This window comes from Callorhinus ursinus, unplaced genomic scaffold (genome assembly GCF_003265705.2).
Source record: "Callorhinus ursinus isolate GAN/ISIS: 27379988/994484 unplaced genomic scaffold, GSC_fseal_2.0 scaffold10, whole genome shotgun sequence".
Taxonomy (NCBI): domain Eukaryota; kingdom Metazoa; phylum Chordata; class Mammalia; order Carnivora; family Otariidae; genus Callorhinus; species Callorhinus ursinus.
Window position 1 is genome coordinate 27,746,964 of NW_027397072.1, and position 22,625 is coordinate 27,769,588.

Genomic DNA, 22,625 nt, shown 5'->3' on the forward strand with positions numbered 1-22,625 from the left:
GATAGGGATTGCATTAAATGTGTAGATTGCTCTAGGTAGCATAGACATTTTTGCAATATTTGTTCTTCTAATCCAGAGCATGGAACATTTTTCCATTTCTTTGTGTCTTCCTCAATTTCTTTCATGAGTATCCTATAATTTTTCTGAGTACAAATCCTTTGCCTCTTTGGTTAGATTTATTCCTAGGTATCTAATGGTTTTGGGTGCAATTGTAAATTGCAAATTAACCATCCTTAATTTCTCTTTCTTTTGTCTTGTCGTTGGTGTATAGAAATGCAACCGATTTCTAGATTTGATTTCAGCTCCTTGCTTACTACCTACATGGATGTGGGCAGTCTATTCAACCATCCTGGGCTCCATTCTATGTGTGGAAACGGGTAACACAATGCTCTTGATGAAATGTAACAGACTACTGCCCTTACTACTAAACCTAGATTCCCATGATGCTCTTGTTTTCCTCTTCTGTGACCCTGCTCCATCACCCCTTAAGTGATTACCCAAAATCCTACCATTGGTCTGAGTCTCTTTCCCCCCTCTTGGGTGATTTAATACAGAATCATTATTCTAACTGAATATTCCAATGCAAAAATCACTGGATGCTGATCATTCCCAAATCTGTCTCCATTTTCCAAAGTTTTAGATTGAAATCATCCCCATCCCTATTATTGTATACATTAGTTTAAGCTCTAAGCTTCTGATTCCAGTTTTTGCTCCTTAAATTTATTCTCTCCTCTAGCCAATGATTTATATAGAATCCAAATCTGACCATGTTGCCTACTGTGGTATATACTGAGGTACACAAACCAGGTCCAAGTTACTCAGGAAGATGCACAGTGCCCTCTATTAGTTGGCCTCTACTACCTTTCCAACTTCTGCCAGTTTCCATCTCATATGAGCAATACTTAACACTGCTATCCTAGGTCCCTGGCATAACTTCCATTTTTTATGATTTTATGCTGTAATTATGTTTCTGGGTCTGCCACTGCACATTTTCCAAGGCAAGACTTTCTAACTTACCTTTGTGTTTTTTTTAAGGTTTTCCCTCAAATTCCTGGGGAACATGTTAAAAAAAATGTTTTATTCTAGTTCCACCCCAGGCTTCTTCATTTACATTTAGTGGGAAGTAAAGGATATATTGGGGAAGTTCTCATGCCAACAGCTATGTTTATGCAATGTCTTTACCAACATACTTTTACAGGGGACTAAAAGTACCCAAGGTAAGTGAGTTCAAATACTGACATGCATACCTCTTTCATCAATGGTTTGAATTGTGGGAATACATTAATGTATCCAAATGTGGAAATGGAGCACTGAACAAAAAGAGCATTTCTAATATTATAATTATGTTAGTGAGGAATGAGAGAAACAAGAATAGGGAAAAAAAAAAGACATTTTATATATAACATTAGGTAACCCTGTGATGTATTTTTTAAGTAAACCCAATGGCCCTATTAAAATAAAATGAATCAAATACCAAAGTACTTAAGAGAGTTAAATGATATGCATACATTCGAAACCTATATTCAAATGGATATAATATAGGTAAGTAATACTTTACATTTAATATTTTACCTACCAGAATGTAGGTAGGGCACTACCTAAAATATCTAAGTATAAGAATATAAGTGATTTGGGCAGTGGGAAAAACAGGTTAAGTATACATAGAAATGATTTCAAATGCTTTCCCTTAACAAGAATTTATTTAACTCTTCTATGTCCAGCATAGTTGGACACTAGCTCAGTTTGGGTCTAGAGCAAGAAATGAAAATGATAGTGGCATATCTTTGATAATTTTCATAGAGAATGTTGACTTCCTGGTGTAGGGAAGAAGCATAGCACTAACAAAAGGTACTGTCTTTCTCAATCTAAGTAATAGCATTTTAAGATTTCATATATCAAAAATTCCCTCCTAAAAATTTTGTTCTCTTGTTTCTCCAAGAAATTCCCATATTCCCAGTAAGTTCTTACTACAAGTTAAGAATGTGTGTAAAATCAACAGACACGCTCTACACAAAATCTAAGAACTTTATTTTGATATAATAACAAACTAACTGGTGGTTTGAAATCCTATCCGAGAACTTAATTTGTGTCAAAACAGGAGAAACTAAAAGACAATTCTTTTTTGGGTTTATAATGGGGGGAAAAAATTCTAGTTTGAAGCAGAAAATGAAGATGCAAATTTTAGAGCCATCATGGAGAAATGTATAATTTGTTGCTTATATGCTCAAATTTGAAAAGCAATCTATTAACCATAAAAATAAATCAATTATATTTGTCAAAAGAATGAAACATATTCATTAGATATACTGTGGAGTCTTTGGTTACAAAACAGATTAAAGCAAATGCTAAGGTAAATGTGAATACATTCTAAGATACGAAACCTTAACAATTTTATCTCTAATAGGAAACTCCTATTACATACTAAACATATTTAACAGCATAAAGAGGCTAATACAACTTTCAAGACAAACCTTAAAATCTTTAATGATAAATAAAAGTATTTTAAATTGTCTTCAAGTTTAGAATGGTAAAGCCTTGCCAAAAAAATCTAATATACAGGTAAAATTAACAAAATAATCAAGGTAGGCTTTCAAAATGGTTTTTAGGTACCAAAAGAATGTGCTTATCTCAATAGCAAATAGATTATTGCTATTCTGTGGTAAGACATGAGTTGATTCTTTAAAAGGCCCAAATTAGTAGGAAAAGGAAATACTATTTCTGTTTTTACAAACATATATTTTCATTTCACTTCCTTTGAAATGTCCCTCATTCTTAGGAAGAATGGAGAAACAACAACAAAAAAAACCCACAAACCAAAAAAGCCCTGAAAGATTAGGGCCATTAATTTATCTTTGCCTAATACATTGTGTAACAACAGCTACACCCAGTGGCCAGAAATGAGTAGTGAAGTTTTGTAGCTATAGTGTTAGAGAAAAAGGTCAATTTGGAAATAGGGTTTTTTTCAATTTAATAATGGTTTTAGGGTAAGGGTTATCTTTCATCACAAATTATGTTTTAAAGAAACACTCAAGAATTTTTGGGGGAACAGATGCCTTAGCTCATAAGCTTGAAACAAGTATCCACATTAATTCAGTTTTTAAAAGTAGCTAAAATAAAACTCAAACCAGAGAGAGAACATACAGATACTTTATTGCTCACCTTTCACACAAAGCACACCTCCAGCCATTTTCTTTCACAGCTTGACAATGTTTACGTATACAAAAACCCAGCAAGAAGCTTCATGTTGATTTCAGTAAAGGAGAATGTAAAACATCAACTCAGCCAGGCTTTTGTTTTCTGCAGCAATAATAAAGGGCCTCCTGCACTAAGCAAAAAATCTGTTCTCTTACTTGGTAGTGCATTTCTTCCATTACAAAAAAAGTCTCCTGCCCAAAGCAAACTAACTTGTATTTGCTGAGCCAGTGGTATTAACTCATGCATAAAACAAATTTCAGTTTGCTGTTTCTTCTAACAGATTTCAAGTAAAAATAAGGTTTAAGGAGGAACTTGTTTTGAATGGATGCAGGTCAGTCTGAATTGCTATACTATATAAATGCCTACATGTAGTATAGGTTCACAACTTAGTTTGCTTTTATAATCTTTACGGATTTTGGCCGTGTTCAAGGTTTTCAGAGTTGAGCATATGGTACAGTATTCCATCAAAAGGATAAGGCTACTGAATGTGCTATCTGTGGAAGAGCTCATTTAATAGGAACTGACCTAAAATGTGGCATAATCTCTCTGAATAAGAAGCCAATCAGGGCAGAACTGTGCTTGGAAAACAGGCATTAGAATACTTTAAGGAAAACACACACAAATGGACTGTTAATATGAGGAAGATTTCCTAGTTGAAAATCTAAAAAAATCTAGGAGAATCCTCATTTCCAAAACCGCTTTTTTGAAAACTACTTATTCAAGTAATTTCTTCCCAAAAAAGTATGCATGTTCTGACTGTGGAATTAGTCTACTGGTCAGTTAAAGGCAATTTTAATTACCTTTTAAAAAGTTCTTTATATAAAGGAGAGATGTTGTACGTGTTTCTCAAACAAACTTTGTCATGTAAGTCCTTTAAAAAAAAAAAAACAAACCACAAACCCAACAGAATTGAATGAAGACCTACAAATACTTTTGCCAAGCAGGAATCTGCCTGCCACCTGTGGTCTCACATTAATTCAATATTGATGCTGGACTCAGGATTCTGAAACTAAGTTTCTATTACTTGAGCTCTAGCAAAGTGTAAGGTTCTGTAGCCTCAACTAGTATAATGTCTTCCCTGTCCAAATCCAGAATGATTATACTGATAACCTCCATGCTGGAAGTGCTGTTCAAATTGTCCCCCTTGGTGATAATTCTGGCTCCCCCTTCCTCCCCAACCTCCTCCCTGGCCTCCACGTCCACCTCGGCCTCCGCGACCACCTCTCCCTCCACGACCACTGCCTCGATCATTATGGTGCCCACCATCTTGGTATCTATTGTCCTGCTGGTATCCACCACCCTGGTATCCACTTCCTGTATATGTAGATGTTTGGAAGCCGCCATAACCACTGCCTTGATAGCTACCACTGTGGCCACCACCATGATAGCCACCCGGCTGGAAACCCGAATCTCGGTAACTACCATCTTGGTAGCCACCTCCTCCTCCACTCCCTCCATCCGTCCAGCCTCCTTGATGCTTATTTCCTCTTCCTCCCCCTCGGCTACCATGGTCGTAGCCACCACGTCCACCTCTCCCTCCTCCTTGTTCATGACCTCCTCGTCCTCCATATGAGGAATGTTCATAACCACCTCTCCCTCCTCCTCGGCCTCCTGCTTGCTGCTGGGGGCCATCTTGCCTTTTCTGCCATGGTGGCATCTCCGGAGGTGGAGGTTCAATTTCATTGGGTCTACCTCCTCTGTCAGGGACCCTGCCCATCAACACCTATGGGATAAGAAAGATATTTTAAACTACTATATTTTATTAATAGAAATAAATGTATTTGAAAGAAAATAAAAGGTACTTCAATCACCTTATTGATGGCACAGGCAGTCTTTTCTCTTATAGAGCCACTGCTTGTCCTTAAAATCTTTGACAAGTCTTGTCTTGCAGCCAGAAGGTGGGCAACAGAAATAGTACTTTTAGGAGATAAAACTGAGCGTTTCGGCTGATAAACCTTTGCTAATTTTTCTGTCTGACTCTGTTGAAGCAAAGTGTTCAAAGACAAAAGTCAATTTTCAGAATGACATAGAAACACTGACGTATTATTATTTTTTTTATTTGAGAGAAAGTAAGAGCTAGAGAGAGAGAGGGCATACACCCAGAGGGAGAGGGAGAAAGAAGCAGACTCCCCACTGAGCAGGGAGCCCGATGCAGGGCTCGATCCCAGGACCCCGGGATCAAGCCGAAGGCAGACGCTTAACCGACTAAGCCACCCAGGCGCCCCAGAAACACTGATATTAAATAAGTTAAAGACTTCCAAAATGTCTGATAATAATAGTTACTAGGCTTAAGAGGGGAGGAAAAAAGATATACTCACCATTGTTCCTACCTAGTCAAGAACTACCCTAAGACACAGCTGTCAGACTTGCTGATACAGCAAGGAATAATGTTGCAAAGGGGACACACAGGGTAGAGGGGCTTCCCTTTAGGATTGTGGGGGTAAAAAGGTGCCCCCTGACATTGGTCTCGAACATATTCATTCTATCTATTTAAATATAAGGATGTAAACTAATTTCAAAAATTTTGCTTTTGAATTTTCCCATCTTTGCTTACAATGAGATAAAAAATGTTAGCTATGGTTAATTTGTTCTAACTAACAGGATACATTTCTTCCGAAGTGATCCCCCCTGTGTAATACTTTCCTCTATTATAAGTAATAAATAAGGAAAAAAGTCTACTTTAACCATTTAGTAGAAGTATAAGTTAATGATTAAGACTGTCAGTTCCTGACAGACAAACCACTGGGAATCTGGGACACCTTGGCACATCACTTCAATGTGTGTGAAACACAAGACCGCAAAAGACATAAACAGAAATTTCACACACGACAAAATAAAGTTCGAACAAATACAAGAAATGTTTTTCAGACAGGAATCAACAAATGCAAATTAACTAGGGTGCCTGGGTGGCTCAGTCGGTTAAGTGGCTGCCTTCAGCTCAGGTCATGATCCCAGAGTCCTGGGATCGAGCCCCGCATCGGGGAGACTGATTCTCCCTCTCCCACTCCCCCTGCTTGTGTTCCCTCTCTCACTGTCTCTCTCTCTCTCTCTCTCTCTCTCTGTCAAATAAATAAATAAAATCTTTTAAAAAAAATGCCAATTAACCTAAATTGTGAGAAATAACTATCTACTAAATTTTGGAAACAACAGCTATAAGACACAGTAAAATCATACAGAGAAAAATATTTGGTAAGTCTGTCAGTTATATGCAGGTACTCAAATACTGATATTGTAAATGTTTAAATTATATGGGGAAAAAAAGGATGTAAAAAGGTATGTTTATTACAATTGTGCAAACAAAGCAAGGAAGACAATACTAAAAATGAAAATAGCTATTGTGGTTAAGACGATGGAATGATCAGTGACTATTTTATTAGAAAAAAATTACCTGAATAATTAAAAGGATAAAGAGATTGTCATTCCATAGCTTGTCTGGAGGGAAGTTTCCTGAACAGGTCTTGTATGTCTTTCTTATGGTCACTTGTGCCTACAGTAAGTGCTCAGTCAATGTTTGTTGAATGGAGACAAACACCTTTGAGAAGGTAGCTTAATGTTTCAAATAAAACTGATTTAAAATGCAATTTCAAAGTGATATAAATACATAGATTTCCTTATCTGAAACTGGCTCATTTTGTGCAAAGTTATTTCTATAAAGTGATTTAAAACCAAGTTTCAAAATGAGATGATCGGTATATAAATTCCACTTGATGAAAGCATAGATTTGTGTAATTTGTATAGTCCTTCCCTATCCTCTCCAATATATTTACATAGTTCATAAAATCATTGTGTATTACGGTTCAAAAGAATCTTAAAATAACCCCTAGATTAAACATGGCATTTTAAAGATGTCAAAAATGGGGAGAGAGACGGAAGCTCAGACACAGTGGGTTAGGATACCAGCTGTACAATCCAGTAAAGACAGGGCCAAAATCAGAACCGTGTAGTACTGCCTCAGTCCGTGCACGACTTCATTGGTAGATAGTTTTCCAGCTGAGAGGTGCAGGCTTATTTTGAATGATTGTTTCTATCAAAGATAACTTAGGAAAGGACTGGCATTTCCTACACAACAGCCATAGGAGAGAACGATTTGCTGCTGGTGTTGATACGGACTAGCTGTGAGATCTCAGACAAAGCCTCCCATTTACTGGGTCTCTGTGTTTGTTTGTTTTTTTCCAGTTGCAAAATGAGAGAAGTTAAGACTGATCTCTAACACCCCTTTCCAACACCGAAATATTGTAACTCAATAAATACCTACCCCAACAATTTAGGAACCAAATAGGGCTGTGCCAAGGTTTAAAGATTTTAGGTGAAAATAACATAACATTATTTAGGAAAACTACATAAAAATTTTTTTGGAGTCAACTAAAATTAAAAAAAAATCTGTTTTCAAACATGAATGCACTATTAAGGGAACATATAATACACAACTGGACCAACCTCCCCATAAGTTCAAGGACTAGTTCCATTTCAGGGTTGTAAGGATGTGAAGTCACGTGTGTCAATTACTTTCTGCTCACTGATAATATAATAGATATTTAATAAATATCTGTTGAATGACCAAGATCTTTACCCAGATTATCCCATTTAATTTGAAGTAAAACTGAACTCTTACCAAATTCTTCAATTCTCTATAAATACTTACTAATATCTGGTCTTGCTAAATCCAGTATTTCTAATTTTAATTAGCAAATGAAATTGTTAGCTTAAAGTACAGTAAATGAGTAATTTAAAAATTATTTTAGTGATATTTAGTCTTTTAGTGATTTTCAAATACTCTGTTTCTCCTACAAGTAAGTATTCCCAGTATGGTCTAAAACATACGGTTTTGTTAAAAAAAATATTAAAAAGCTGAAAAAAAAAATGTTTTCATTATTGCTGAAAGGCTGAAAGAATTGCTACTCAGCAACTCATGAAAGAAAAATTCCTATATGTGTCTCCTATGCATTTCTCTCTCCATTGTATCTAAACTGTGCTAAGGGGCGCCTGGGTGGCTCAGTCGGTTAAACGACTGCCTTCGGCTCAGGTCATGATCCTGGAGTCCCGGGATCGAGTCCTGCATCAGGCTCCCTGCTCGGCGGGAAGCCTGCTTCTCCCTCTGACCCTCTTCCCTCTCGTGCTCTCTATCTCTCAAATAAATAAATAAAATCTTTAAAAAAAAAATAAACTGTGCTAAGAATGTTTAAGTCTCATGTCTATAAATATTCTGCTCTTTTAAAATATTTAATATGGGGCGCCTGGTGGCTCAGTGGGTTAAGCGTCTGCCTTTGGCTCAGGTCATGATCTCAAGGTCCTGGGGTGAGCCCCAAGTCATCAGACTCCCTGCTCAGGGGGAGTCTGCTTCGCCCTCTCCCTCTGCCCCTCCTCCCAGCTTGTGTGCTCTCTCTCAAATAAATAAATAAAATCTTAAAAAATAAAATATTTTATATGTACCTTAGCTCTGTCAGACCAGCCAAAAGACTGGACAGTGACATCCAAACGTTTTATTAGCAGCTTTCTCCGAACTTCATATTCATTGGCTATGGCTTGATTAATTGCTTCTATCTTTTCCTAAAAAGGAAATTTAAAAGACCAGTTAGAATTTAAATGTGCTTGACCCCCTAGTTCCAAAAGGGCAGAGACTGTGTTTCATTCATAAATGACTCCCCAGCACTTAGCACAAAACAAATTACTTAATATACTACTAAAAGTTATTTTAAGTTTATGAAATAAGGCTAAATAATGTCTCGAAACATAATAAAGATTAAGTAGAGAACTCTCATTTAGCTTTCCCATAATTTGCTGTGTGAAGTTCAGCCCAATGACGTTTTTGGCTTGAAGGCAACCCATTTGGCAATTAAAAACATACTGAACTTCAATTTATTTTGACCAGCTATGTGAAATATTTACAAATTATGAGATAAGTGTTTCTAATCTTACACAAGTAAAATTATTCCGAATAAGTCTTCAGATTCACAAAAATGGATTCTAAGAATGTCCACCTAGGAAACTACATATTGGAAAACATAACCTAAACAGCACAAACTGTCAACACCGTGAGGTAAGTAAGTGGTTCTTTACCAAGACAACTTAAGATGACTGCTACTCACCCAGTGGGCTGGTCCCATTGGCTTCTTCAATAAAGGCTTTCCCACATGGTTAGGTGGAACTTTTGCTAATGTCTCCTTTAGCTGACACAAACACATAAATGAATGAATAAACAAATCTAAAAGTACAACATATCCTCCTCATCTTCCCAATTCCCATCATATCTTGCCATCAAAAGAAGATTCCTGACAGAGGCAAAGGTGGAGATGTTTTGAAATGTACAGGACCCACACGATAAAGACACTCACTTGTCCCAATCCTCACGTGCCTATGGAAGCATGATTCCTTCACTGTACCTAGAACAGTGCCTGACAACAGTAGGCACTCAATGTGTACTTGCTGAATGGATGAATGAACACACAGAAAAATATGGACTATGAATACAGTGCTGCTCCCCTGTAGAGTTCAGCCAAATTTGTGCATCATGGTGTCCATCTACCCCACAATGCAAATGTACCAATTCTTGGAGTCCAGCAGATATGCAGAGGATAACTCTGCTATAACAAATACCATTCTCTTATATTCATTAATTTACTAAAATGGCTTATTCCTAGTCAATTATATTTAAAAAAACCTCTTAACTGTTAAATGTGTGGCATAAAAATAATTCTGAATTATTTTCACATACTAGATTATGTTAGCAGTCAACAAACCTAGTTTGCCAATTGAAACATAAGATTCAAAGTGACTGGATTAAAAACCAAAAACATTTACATCTTTTTCTGTCCAGTCAATGAAAGGAGGGTGGTAACATTTAATGATCAAGAACTTAAAAATTAATTGCGTTAAAGTTCAATGATAAAGTTTTAAAAAGGACTGAAGTCTTCATTCTTTTTACATTATACCTAGCTTATTTCAGCTTATAAATCAAAGTGTAAAGTTTCCTTTTTGAAAGAGAAACATGCTGACAAGTTAAAAAAAAAAAAAAAGTAAAATACTAACTTCTCTTTAAAGTATCTAGGACTTAAAACCCAAAACTCATTTAGTAACAATTAATAATATGCACATTAGGTTCCCATTAAGAGAAATTAACTTGCTTCATTTCAAACAAATGTAGGACTATGCCTTTAATACACTACAATCTGGTACTAAAGGTCTTACTTTTTTTTCAATCCCGCTGAAGAATTGGAACATAGTTATATTGGCTGGAGGTTTGGACATTCCTAGAGCAATACATATGCCTTTCAACTCTTGAAAGACCTCACTACCGCCTCCTTCTTGAGCTTTTTTTGGAGGAGTATTCACACAGAGCATTCTGGCAGCTTCTAGTTCTGAGATGAGGTATGCTGAAGTAAACAAAATAAGATTTCAAAATGAGATACAGCTACAGTTAATAGTCATAAGTCTGGAGTCACAACTCTATAGACCTAATGATACGTAACTTTTAAAGCTGCAAGAATGGATAAAAACAAGGAAAAAAAAACATTTTTACCTGCAAATGACATAACATATAAACTGGTTCTGTAATTCAGGTATTTAATCAATATATGTTTAAAGGGTAACTTATAAATAAGTGATTCTTCTTTGAAACGAAAGTATCAAGGTAGATCATGTCTAAAAATCTGGATTCTTATATCCTACTATTCAGGAACTCCAGAACAGGGGCTGGCATCTGTTAACAAATTTACAAAAGGTAGAAGGTGGCCAATCTTCGGAAACAGTTAGAACCGGTTATTATTTTTTTACTTCTCACCACTGACATGCACCAGTGATATAACTCTCTTGCTCTCTTACCTTCCAATACTTAGGCAGTTTGTTCAGAACTGGCATGAAACATTTTCAAGTGATCAAAACTTACAAAAGGGGGAAGACATGAAACTCCCCAAAGCTCCTTCCTCATGGCTTCCAGTAGCCTAATGCCACCCTCTCTGTTTAAAGAAAACCCTCTTCCAACCAAGTTCTCAGTATTCCCTTTCCCTCTACCTTCCTCATTCTCTCCCCGATAGCCACTCCTGAAAAACAACATCACTAAAACTTTCTGATCTTTTCTTGACAGAGTTCTTTTGTATCAATATCATCCCCTCATGTGTTGACTTCAGCCAGGCATAATGAGGGCTGCAATCTGCTTCAGGTAATTGAAGGTATAAATATTCAATCTTACTCCTTTAACTTTCCCAAGGATGTTTACATTTTTATGAAAGATGATTAATAACCATTGGGAGCTCAGGATTTCGGGTGAGAACCTTCTGACAACATTAGAAAGATAGTTTTGGAAAAAGACATTTTCTGGGCTCTTAAGTCTCATTAAAAGTTCAAAAGAATGATCAGCTTGACTATCTCATTTCTTACACCCAAGGTGTAATGTTAGAACAATAAAAAGAGCAAGTTTCTGGAAAGGTCATTCTAAATGGCCTTGATGAAATCTTAATGTGTTCCATATAGCAAACTGTAGGAGTTAAAAGATCAAAAAGTAAAATTCCACTGTCATGAAAATAACCACTGTTTTTCTAAATATGGTTTTACTGGAACATTACCACACTCATTTCCATAATCTCTATGGCTGGTACACGCTACAAAAGTGGAGATTAAACGGTTGTGACAAAGACCTTCCAACTCACAAAGCTGAAAATATTTACTGTCCCATCCTTTAAAGAAAAAGTTTGCCAACCCTTGTTCTAGAAAATTATATGATTTAATAAACCGGTTCTCTAAATTTGGGACAACATTAACTCAGGCATCCACAAAATTAGTTCACCAATACAATTACCATCAGAAAACATTATCTGTTACTGATGTGTTCAAAGTACTAGGAAGGGCACTGGAGATATAAAACAAACAAAACAGATGATCTCTACTGACAATCTACTTAAGAATAAAGAATATATGCATTCACGATGAATAATTCTTCATCTATTAGGAACTCAAATATCTGAGGGTTTTTTTGTTTTGTTTTGTTTTGTTTTTCCCTAAAGGAAATAATCTGACAACCAGAGAGGCAATGAACAGTCAAAACTTCTTAACCAGACACAGGAGAGTCTTTTAGCCACTCATTCAAAGACTATTCTATTTTACTAAAAATTCTAATGAGATTGGTTATTTTCCCCCTCAGAACACAACATATTAAAAGATTTAAATTAGTAAGGTAAAGGGTGCTGGAGAAATAAGTAAAATTATAGCATCAAGAGGCGACAATTGATACTTGGAAAGATGAGAAATATTTATACAGAGTGAATAGAGAATGAGCACATAAATACTAGCATGACAGAGAGAATACAAACTGAGGGGAATATTTTAAAGGGGAAACAGCAGAAGCAAAGATAAAAGAGGAATGAAGAGTGTATGTGTGCATGAATTCCAAGAGCAGCATAACCTTTAGTTGGTTTTAGTCATTTAGTTGAGAGGCAAATAGTTGTATATTACTGAAGAGCTTCTGAGGTGATAGCATATTAAAATAAAGTCTATAAATTGTAACCCTGATCCCAAAATAATATTCAGTGCAGTCTTAAGTAACAGGAAGGAGTCAAAGGCATTTTATAAAGTGTTTTTTTTTTTTTTTAAGATTTTATTTATTTATTTGATAGAGAGAGACACAGCGAGAGAGGGAACACAAGCAGGGGTAGTGGGAGAGGGAGAAGCAGGCTTCCCGCTGAGCAGGGAGCCCTATGTGGGGCTTGATCCCAGGACCCCGGGATCATGACCTGAGCCGAAGGCAGACGCTTAACGACTGAGCCACCCAGGCGCCCCTATAAAGTGGTTTTTGTAAGCAGGAACACTAAAAAGGCCAAACTCTTAGTTCTTTGAAAGAATTAGTTATTCATGGTCATTACTAAGCTTTCCATGAAGTTCTTATCTTCCTATGTAAGATAACGTATCCTGAGTGCCAAATATTAGGTTTTGGTAGAATGAGTGAGTACACTGTCGCTGAGCCAGTTCTAGAAATCACACAATTTGAAGGATACTGAATGCATGCATAAGAACATGCAGCAGTATCAGTATTTAAAGCAGTATCTGATCTTATGTGCCTACCTCCCATCCCCCACAATCATTCAACAAAGGGGAAATTATGTAAGTGATTCTGGAATAACTCAGTGCCTGGGTATAGTGGTGATGAATACATTTTTTAAAAAAACGAATCTTCAAAATTAGAGCTGTCTCATTTTTCAGAAACCAGTACAGTTGTAAAGATAATATTTTAAAAATCCTCTGAACTGTGTCATAATAAGAACTATAACATTCAGTTAACCAAAGCTTAATCTAAATGTGTCTCAGAGACTGCTACAAAAATTGTGAGTTAAGACTACTGGTTGTGTTTACTGGAGAGTTCATTTAAGGCAATAAAATTTGTGAGTCTACTTACTGTTTTTCAGGGTGAAGAAAGAAATGTAGTTAGTATATAAAAAACATGGAAGGAAAGAATTTTCGTAACAATTTCCCAGAATGATCAGTAAGCACAGGAACAATTCAAATACTATTCCAGAAAATTTTATACTGTAATTTGATATATTTACAAACAAAACCAAAACCCCCAATTACCCAACCACAAAGAAATATCCACAATATAAAGCACTTTAATTTTATTAAAAAAATCTTCATTATTCCCACACTACCTTCCTAGTCTATTTTAAAATGTGCTTCCAGTCTAGAACGCTAAGGGTTAATGATCATACACTTGAACACTCGGCACTAACTTTGGTGATATTAGGTGAAGCACAATAGTACCAGCAAAGTTAAATGATAAAATAGTAATTACAAAACAAATGCTGCTACCAGTGCACAGGCCCACCATTAGCTTCTAAGTTGGAAATGTAATAGTTTTCTTTAAGTGGCATTCTGAATTAAATATGTAATGAAATAGTACAACAGCCAGTTTATTAGTCAAAGAAAACATGAATAAAAAAATAATAGCTACATTCTAGTAGCCATAAACTTACTGAGCAAAAGGAGGCAGTTCTTCTGAACGAGAAGGCGCTTGGTCACATCACCAGATGTCAGTGATAGATATGGACAGTTCATCTCCCCTAGTAGCCCACTCACCTCAAGCTGGAATTCTTCAGCTTCACTTGGGCCTTTTAAGAATTAAAATAACTTTAATAAAAATGACTGTTTTTCCCTTTAGCATAAAAGTTATATATAAATGGAAAGTTTTAATAGGATTTTCCTAGCACAAGTTACTTTGACTTCTAATTCATCCTTTCTCACACCACTGCCCATTTTCTTAAGAAGTTCTCATTATGTTAGTCCCTTTTTTGAGCATCTTTAATCGTTTTCTAATTTCTACCCCATCTAATCTAATTATTTGTCTGCCTTTAAAGATTGCTTAATAGCCTCTATGCTTCACCTTCCCCTGCATATTACTATAGTAGTACCTATGACACGTATGTAGCAGTTACATTTTACCTTCAAAAACATTCTATTTGTGCCAGGCCAGCCTCCCCACTGTTCCAAGAACAGTGTCATTTCCACTTCTGTGCCTTCATTTAAGTTATTCCCTGTGACTGATAGACCCTCTACTTTCCCTTCATCTATCAAACCCCACCTCTCCATCAAAGCCCACTGGCTCCTTGATAAGACCTTCCCCAAGTCCTGCTGCACTCAATGATTTCCTCCCCCTGTGAACCAAAGTGAAGCATTTAATTACTGTACTAATCTCCAGTTTCATTTGTGCCTAATATTCCCAGTGAGATTAAATTTGAAGTTAGCAAACATGACTTGTAGTTCTATATTCCCAACCACGTTAAGTACAGAGTTCATCTTGTGAACCAAGGAGAAACAATGCTCCTTCTTCCTTTTCTGATGGTTCTCTATCACACAAGGGCAAAAATTAACAAACTTTGAGTCATCTGACCTGGGTCCATTTTCTTCCTTACTTTCTTCTTTTTTTTTAAGATTTTATTTATTTATTTGCGAGAGAGGGAGAGCTAGAGAGAGCAAGCACGAGCAGGAAGGAGATGGAGAAGCTGACTCCCCGCTGAGCAGGAAGCCTGATGCGAGACTCGATCCCAGGAGCCTGGGATCATGACCTGAGCCAAAGGCACTTAACTGACTGAGCCACCCAGGCACCCTGGGTGCATTTTCTCATCTGTAAAATGGGAAGGCTGTATTATCATTGTTTTGCAAACTGTTCTGTGAACTCAAATTCCACAGAACTCCTTTAGAAACAGCTGGGGAGGATGAGGAGAGAGTTGTGCAAAAAGTACTCCCTCTTAATTTCAACTAAACGGGTACACTGTTAACTGTTTTGTATGTTGGCTTCTATGTTTTCATTTGAACAAAGGGGTTCCAGGTTATAAATAGTTATCTACTATAGGTGTTTTCACAAGTTCCTACAATCCCTGAAATGTTAGGTCAAGAGGCAGTGTTAAAGAGTACTGGCTCCCAAACTTGACTGCTGGGGTTGAATTCTGGCTATATCACGTACTAGTTGTGTGACTTCAGGCAGTGCATTTAACCTAGCTGTGCTTCCTTGTTTAATGTCTAAAAGAGTAATAAAACCTACCTCAGGTTTTAAATGACTTAACACATGGAAACTGCTTACAACATATTGTTTAATAAATGTAAGTTGCTGCTATCATTACTGTTACACGACAGTGTCCTTAGTAATTAGAACTGGCTGCAACTAACATGCGCACATTAAATATACTGAACATGCAAGAAAATGAGCTCTTCAATATGCGATTCTGTGTGGGGGGAAAAAAAAGGGATTATGTGTATAGTTCTCCATGAGGGGAGGTTAACTAGAGAGCATTTTTCTTTGTCTCCTATTGTAGGTTTACCTATAGTAGGAGGGAACCAGATGGTGGGGTGTTGGGTTCCAAGCTTTTGTCTCTTTTGCAGAGTCAACAAACTAGTGCTAATACAATAACAAAATTGGCAAATATAAAACAGCTCTCAATGCCATAAATCTGATGGAGCTGCATCTGGTTGTGATGGATCTAGTGATGCATTCCTAACTTCTTAAGTGTTCTCTTTCTCCCCATGTATAACAGAATTATAATGCATTTCCTTTACATGCTATATGTACTTCTGGAATCTAAGAAAAACATCCCAATTTCCAGTTCTAGCCACCGATTTAAGAACTAACAAGCCATGTTTCACAAAGAATGGAAAGTTCATATATGCTATACTTGTCTCCCATTTCTGTATCTCAGTAGTAAGGTCTTTTCAACTACCACAATGTTTTAGTAGTTGCACAACTATAATCTGTTTTCTCAACTTCCAAAATCACTTTATCTCTATAAATAATGGAGGAAAGAAAAGTATTTGGGTTTCTTTATAAATCTTTTTTTTTTAATTTACAAAGAACACTTCAGGTTTAGTACTAATAACGTTCAACTGACAATTCCCCAATTTTACTTTTATATTTTGTACCTAAAACTGAGTTTACTTACTGTTAGTTGCTTGCACATTTTCCTCTAATTTACAGAACACTCTTAATTCAGACACCAGCCAAGCACAGAGTTTGGTAAACTCGGGGGAACTGGCTCCAGCAGAGACTGCCTGAGACAGAGCGCCATCTTCCAACAATGGACCCTTGTAACTGGTGAGTAAAAAATTATACTTCAGAAGAATATAAAATCACACCTAATATTTTATACAAACACTATATCTATGTATTATTTGTATGAATAAATAATTGTTTCGTAAGTTATGATGACCACTCTGCAAACTTACAAATGTAAATAAAATTTATAGAAAACTAAATCTAAAATTTAAATTTTAAACTAATAAAATCTATTAGAAAAATAAGTTACATGATAACAGCATTTCCACTCTTCAAAATATATATAAATATTTAAGAGACTCATATATACTACTAAATTATGTCAACCTCTATACATTATACTGAAAGCTCTTGCTGTACAAAGATTTTCTTCCTTTAACTGAATATTAAAACCACATTAACAAGAGATAGCTGATTATACTATAGTTTACGATTTAAGTTACCTTTCCTAGAAATCAATTAGGTTAGTTTTTTTTATTTTTATTTTTTTTAAAAGCAAAAACTTTCCAGCTCATCATTTATTTCCTTTTTCCATATCTGATGACAGTTAAGGCTATTAAGACATACTAGTACCAGAGAAATGTCTGGATTAATTTAAAAGATTAATAATTGCTAGCAAGTTGATGTCTGGGTGAACTGGTGCATCTGAATCCTAATCCTCTGAAAGTGATTCAAGCATAATTTTAAAGTATTATTAAATATGCAAACATTCATAAAAGACAATAGTAATAAAGAACCCCAACCTAGAATATAGCTAGAACTAAAGATCCTGTCATTTTCAGGGTAATTTTAAAATATATAGTCTCCAGAAGATTATTTTATCTTTTAAGTGAAATATTGACAAAAAGTTATTGAAGATGAAACATTAAATATACTTAAGATAATTTGATGTTTGGAAGTATAGAGATGTTAGAGAAATGACAATACTTGATTCTTTTAAAATGCACCTATGTTTTTATACACTGAATGGAATGGAAAAAAATCTTACACAAAAAGTGAGATTATATATAGCCTGGCATCTAGATTCAAAACCACATATAATTAGACATTGCAATAAAGAGGCTAGGCCTAGAAATCTCTCCTTGTGTTACACATTCATAATTTGTTAGTTTATTCTACAAGTAGTTATTGAATTCCTACTGTGTGCCACATTAAAGATAAAAGTCATTAAAAATTTTAGTATTTCTCAGTGAATCCTTTAAAAGTACATGTCAATTAATTAAGTATGAATCTTAATGATTGAGTGCCACCAAACTAATTGGTTAGGCTTAAAATTCATAGCAAAGTTTTCAGAAAATCTGATGGTTTACATTACAACTCATCTAGAATATTTACTTGATTTACAATTATTATAGTAAAAATTACTTTTTTTAGTACTCCAGAAAAGAAAAAAAATATAGTTTAAAGGGTAGAAGAACAATAATGGGAAGAAATAGCATCCATCACCAATTGCTAGGCAACATCTACCCAAGCAGCACAACCACATTTAAATAAGGCTCCCTTCTCCTCTCATTTTACTACTCCTTCAATGCTAACCCTAATTGTCATTTCTTCTAGGAAGCTTTTAGGACTTCATTCCTTTCCAAATAAAGGGACCTTCCTCAGTTCTCCTCACAGAATATTCTGACAGTGTGAACTTCTTTTCCACCTCACTTTGACCCATAAATGATCAGCCCAACACTGCCAAGGGGCAAGTGTTCCTCAAGAAAATGTTTACTGAATGAATGGATTTATATGTGAGCAAGCAATTTAGTCTGAGATGTCCACCAAAGAGACCATTTTGCTGAATGTGACTTTCACCTATGCTCTAATCAAAGAAGTAAGTCCCCTAAAGTCTGGAATATTCATGAAAATTCAGAGCAAGTTCCAAAACAAAAGAACAATGGTAATTCACTTTAAGAAAAAAGATTTAAGCACTACCACTTCTCCCAAAAATTTCCATCAGGACAGCAATGACTTAAATGGGCAGACTCTGAGAACCTCACGGTGTCCTTTCCTAAAAAAGGTTCCCCCAAAGGTTTCCATGTCATAGAAAAACCTTCGAGGAAGGTTTTGATAAAGGACTTGTTACTTTATAAATATAGCTAGCTAAATCTATCTATATATATATTTTGGACACCATTTACCTGTAGACAAATATTTAATCACATAAGTTGTTTCTGGGACCACACTTAGACCAAGAGGTTCTAAATTCTCAAGTTTTAAAGAGTACACTAATCTCAGTGACCCAGTGAGGTAAGAAGCCCTATTTCCAGCTTCTAGGTACTAAATTATGGTTGGGTAGTTGTCAGAAGAAAGGAAATGCACAACAAACACGTAGGGACTTGGTGGCTGAAGATGCCTCTAAGCTTTAAGGGCTAAATGGTGGCTCGACGAAGTAGAGTGTCACTGTCAAGGGAAACAGCCAGTGAGTGGTTCCCATGAAGGTGGTGACAGGTGAGGTGCATAAGTGAGCTGGCTAGCGGAACGGATGCAGGCATGTGGCTTAGGGAAGCCTGAGTGCATGCAGAGATGACTGGGCAAAGGAGATTTTTTGAGAAACGGGGTGGGGTAGGAACAGGGGCTCAAGAGAGGAGCAGGAAGTTTGGAGGACAACTACGAAAAAAAGAGAATCAACTTTGGCAACCTCTAGAGTGAGGGGGTAGAACAAGAGGATGGGGAGCAAGAAGAGAAGCTCGGGGAGGGGGGTGGCGAGAAGCCAGAGCCCAGACAATGACACGCATGACTGACAAACGCTGCGGGAAACTCGGCTGCAGGGAGCACAGGGAAGGCCTAGGGTCGTCGCTTTAGGAGGGCCCCGACCCGGCAGGGCGGACAGTGGACGTGGCATTGGGGTCCCGGAGCCATAAGGAGGCGACAGTTAGGAGCCACCGGGTGCGGCGTGCAGAGGCAGGTGTCCCCGACTGGGGCGGAGGAGGTGTTCCCGGGGGCCGACAGTGTAAGGTTTAGGAGACCCGTACCCTGGCACTCTTACCCTAGATCTTCCAACGACTCCAAGATGTCAGTCTCCATGAGGTCACACTCCATGCTACTGTGGTATTCAAATTTCCGAGTCGTCAGGCTCCCCTCTTCGCCGGCAACGCGTACACTCGCGCATGCGCTGCCCCCCCCCCGGAACTTCCAAATCGACAGCTGGCGCCTCAGCCACTGCACTGCGCATGTCCCGAGCGTGCGCAAGAAACTCGGTCCCGCCTGCCGCCCCACCCCTGCCGGCTAAAGGGTTGCCGGGCGGCACAGTCTTACACATGCGTATTACTGGATAGTGAAGCTGGCGGCCCTAAGAAGGGCAGGAGGACTGGCTGCGTGGCATCTGGGCGTGGGGACCCACATCGAGGGGGAGCGGTCTAACCTCTCTTAATTGGGTGTACGCATGTGCGAATATTGGGGCGAGGCGGGCGCGGGAGGAGCTTGGGGAGGGGGCGGTCTCAAAACGTGGTGGGTGTTGGCTGTGAAAACGGAGTCTCCGGAGCCCTAGGAGTCACACGAGTGGTTCCCGGCAGCATGCTGGCGTGTTCTCGCCTGAGCTGTGGGTCGTGCCGAAAAGGAAAACTCGAGTCTAATTCCTTAGGACAGGCGTGGACTGGCCAGTGCCGAGAACGGCACATACCATGCCATCTGATTACCTTGTGGCTGCAGTAGCTTTATTAGAGAGGCGTCAACTTTCCGTTCACACGGATGTGTTCAGAAAGTTGTTTCATTACGCCTGTTGCGATCTCTCCCTGATTTCTTAAGCCCTTTCCAGATATTTTATTCCCAGGCGTCCTCTATTTTAAAGAGGCGGGCGGGGGTAGAGGGACATTCATTCCATATCAGATAGAATAGCATATATTTAAATCCACACAATTTAAACAGCGAGTAAACTTTTTTGTTTTTTGACATTTGGCTCCTGTGACTTTCAACTCACGATGGCTTATGATTCCTTGTCAGTTATTGAATGGGTATGTACTTAGAAATTACTGATAAATGAGGAAAATTGTTTCAAAGTGATGGCACATTTAGAAAATTACATTTAACCATGAGTTGGCGTAATCCTGAATTGTGTAGGCATCTAAAGAATTTTCACACTCCGCCGGTAAATTTTATTTTGTAGTTCTCATTTTTGTGTCTAATGGCTAAATGCCCCTAATCTTAACAGTACTCCTTTTTTAGTTCCTATTTTGCGTTATCTGGAGTGGGGAAAGGAATTAATGTTTATTATGTGTCTACGCTGGGTTTGACATGGTATTATTGATCCGTATTATTTTATGCAATCATAAGCCTGTGTATTACTCCCGTTTTACAGATAATGACACTAAGGCTCAGTAGCTTAACGATCTGTCAAAAATTATAAGGCCATTAAGGAACTGGATTTTCAGACTCAGCCATATCTGAATCCATATTCCTTCTGATTTGACTAGTTAAATAAGGATTTATATGTAGGATATGAAAAAATAGAAAGATGTAACTAGTGGAGTTTGTTTAACCCTGTATATATTGTACAAATTACCTAATTATAATGAAAATGAAATAATTATTTGTTCCTGTAGGGTTGTTGAAGATGCTAACAAAAGGTAATGCTTAATGCAAAATCAATTGTGTATCATTCTTGACTCACTTTTTGATATAATAATGCTTTAAAAAGTAAATATTGTTGGGGCGCCTGGGTGGCTCAGTTCGTTAAGCGACTGCCTTCGGCTCAGGTCATGATCCTGGAGTCCTGGGATCGAGTCCCGCATCGGGCTCCCTGCTCAGCAGGGAGTCTGCTTCTCCCTCTGACCCTCCCCCCTCTCATGCTCATTCTATCTCATTCTCTCTCTCAAATAAATAAATAAAATCTTAAAAAAAGTAAATATTGTCATCATTTCTACAGGATCTTCTAGGAATCTTGTGCATTTTATTTTGAAATTGTTTATATTGTAAACTTGATATCTAAAGACCTCATTCAAGCTGAATTTAATAGAATGAAAAGAGCACTGATTTGGGAGTTAAAGAACCCTGGTTTTGGCGTCAGATCAGTACAAGAATGAATTTTATAGGGACGCCTGGGTGGCTCAGTCGTTGGGCGTCTGCCTTCGGCTTGGGTCGTGATCCCAGGGTCCTGGGATCGAGTCCCACATCGGGCTCCCTGCTCAGCGGGGAGCCTGCTTCTCCTTCTCCCACTCCCCCTGCTTGTGTTCCCTCTCTGGCTGTCTCTCTGTCACATAAAATCTTTTTTTTTAAAGATTTTATTTATTTATTTGTCAGAGAGGGACAGAGCACAAGCAGGGAGAGTGGCAGGCAGAGGGAGAAGCAGGCTCCCTGCTGAGCAGGGAGCCCTATGTGGGACTCGATCCCAGGACCCCGGGATCATGACCTGAGCTGAAGGCAGCTGCTTAACCGACTGAGCCACCCAGGCGTCCCAAATAAATAAAATCTTAAAAATAAAATAAATGAATTTTCTAATACTTAAAGGTATCTGAAGTCCATCAGGTATTTATGGGAGATGATGAGTTTTCTGTGTAGAAGGTGTGCAGCTAGAGGCTAGATGATGACTTGTTAAGCGTGCTCTTGTGAGGAGGCATGGGGCTATTTACTAACCCTGATAACCTTTGATTAGACTCTTACCCAAAAAGAATGTAAAATACCAATTATAACCCCTTCTAGTTCCTATTCCTGGGGAGGGCTGGTTGCTGTCTGTTTTAGTTTCCTGTGGCTGCTGTAACAGGTGACCACAAATTTAGTGGCTTACAATAAGACAAGCTGATTACCTTTCAGTTCTGAAGGTCAGATGGGAGACCACGAGCAGGGGGAAGGGCAGGCAGAGGGAGAGGGAGAAGCAGACTCCCTGCAGAGCAGGGAGCCAGACACGGGGCTCAGTCCCAGGACCCCGGGATCATGAATTGAGCAAAAGGCAGACACGCAACCAACTGAGACACCTCCCCACCCC

General features: G+C 37.8%; 1 protein-coding gene across 1 annotated transcript; it reads right to left on the bottom strand.

Annotated features, from left to right (window-relative positions):
* Positions 1–3,127: 3,127 nt before the first annotated feature.
* On the bottom strand, positions 3,128–19,851 carry FAM98A (family with sequence similarity 98 member A). Its single transcript, XM_025868037.2, has 8 exons — positions 19,695–19,851; positions 16,608–16,756; positions 14,151–14,285; positions 10,381–10,565; positions 9,282–9,362; positions 8,626–8,742; positions 5,007–5,174; positions 3,128–4,918 (listed from the first exon to the last, which is right to left on the bottom strand). The coding sequence occupies exons 1-8, from the start codon at positions 19,745–19,747 to the stop codon at positions 4,253–4,255; spliced, it is 1,554 nt and encodes a 517-aa protein (XP_025723822.1). The 5' UTR covers positions 19,748–19,851; the 3' UTR covers positions 3,128–4,252.
* Between the last annotated feature and the right edge of the window lie 2,774 nt (positions 19,852–22,625).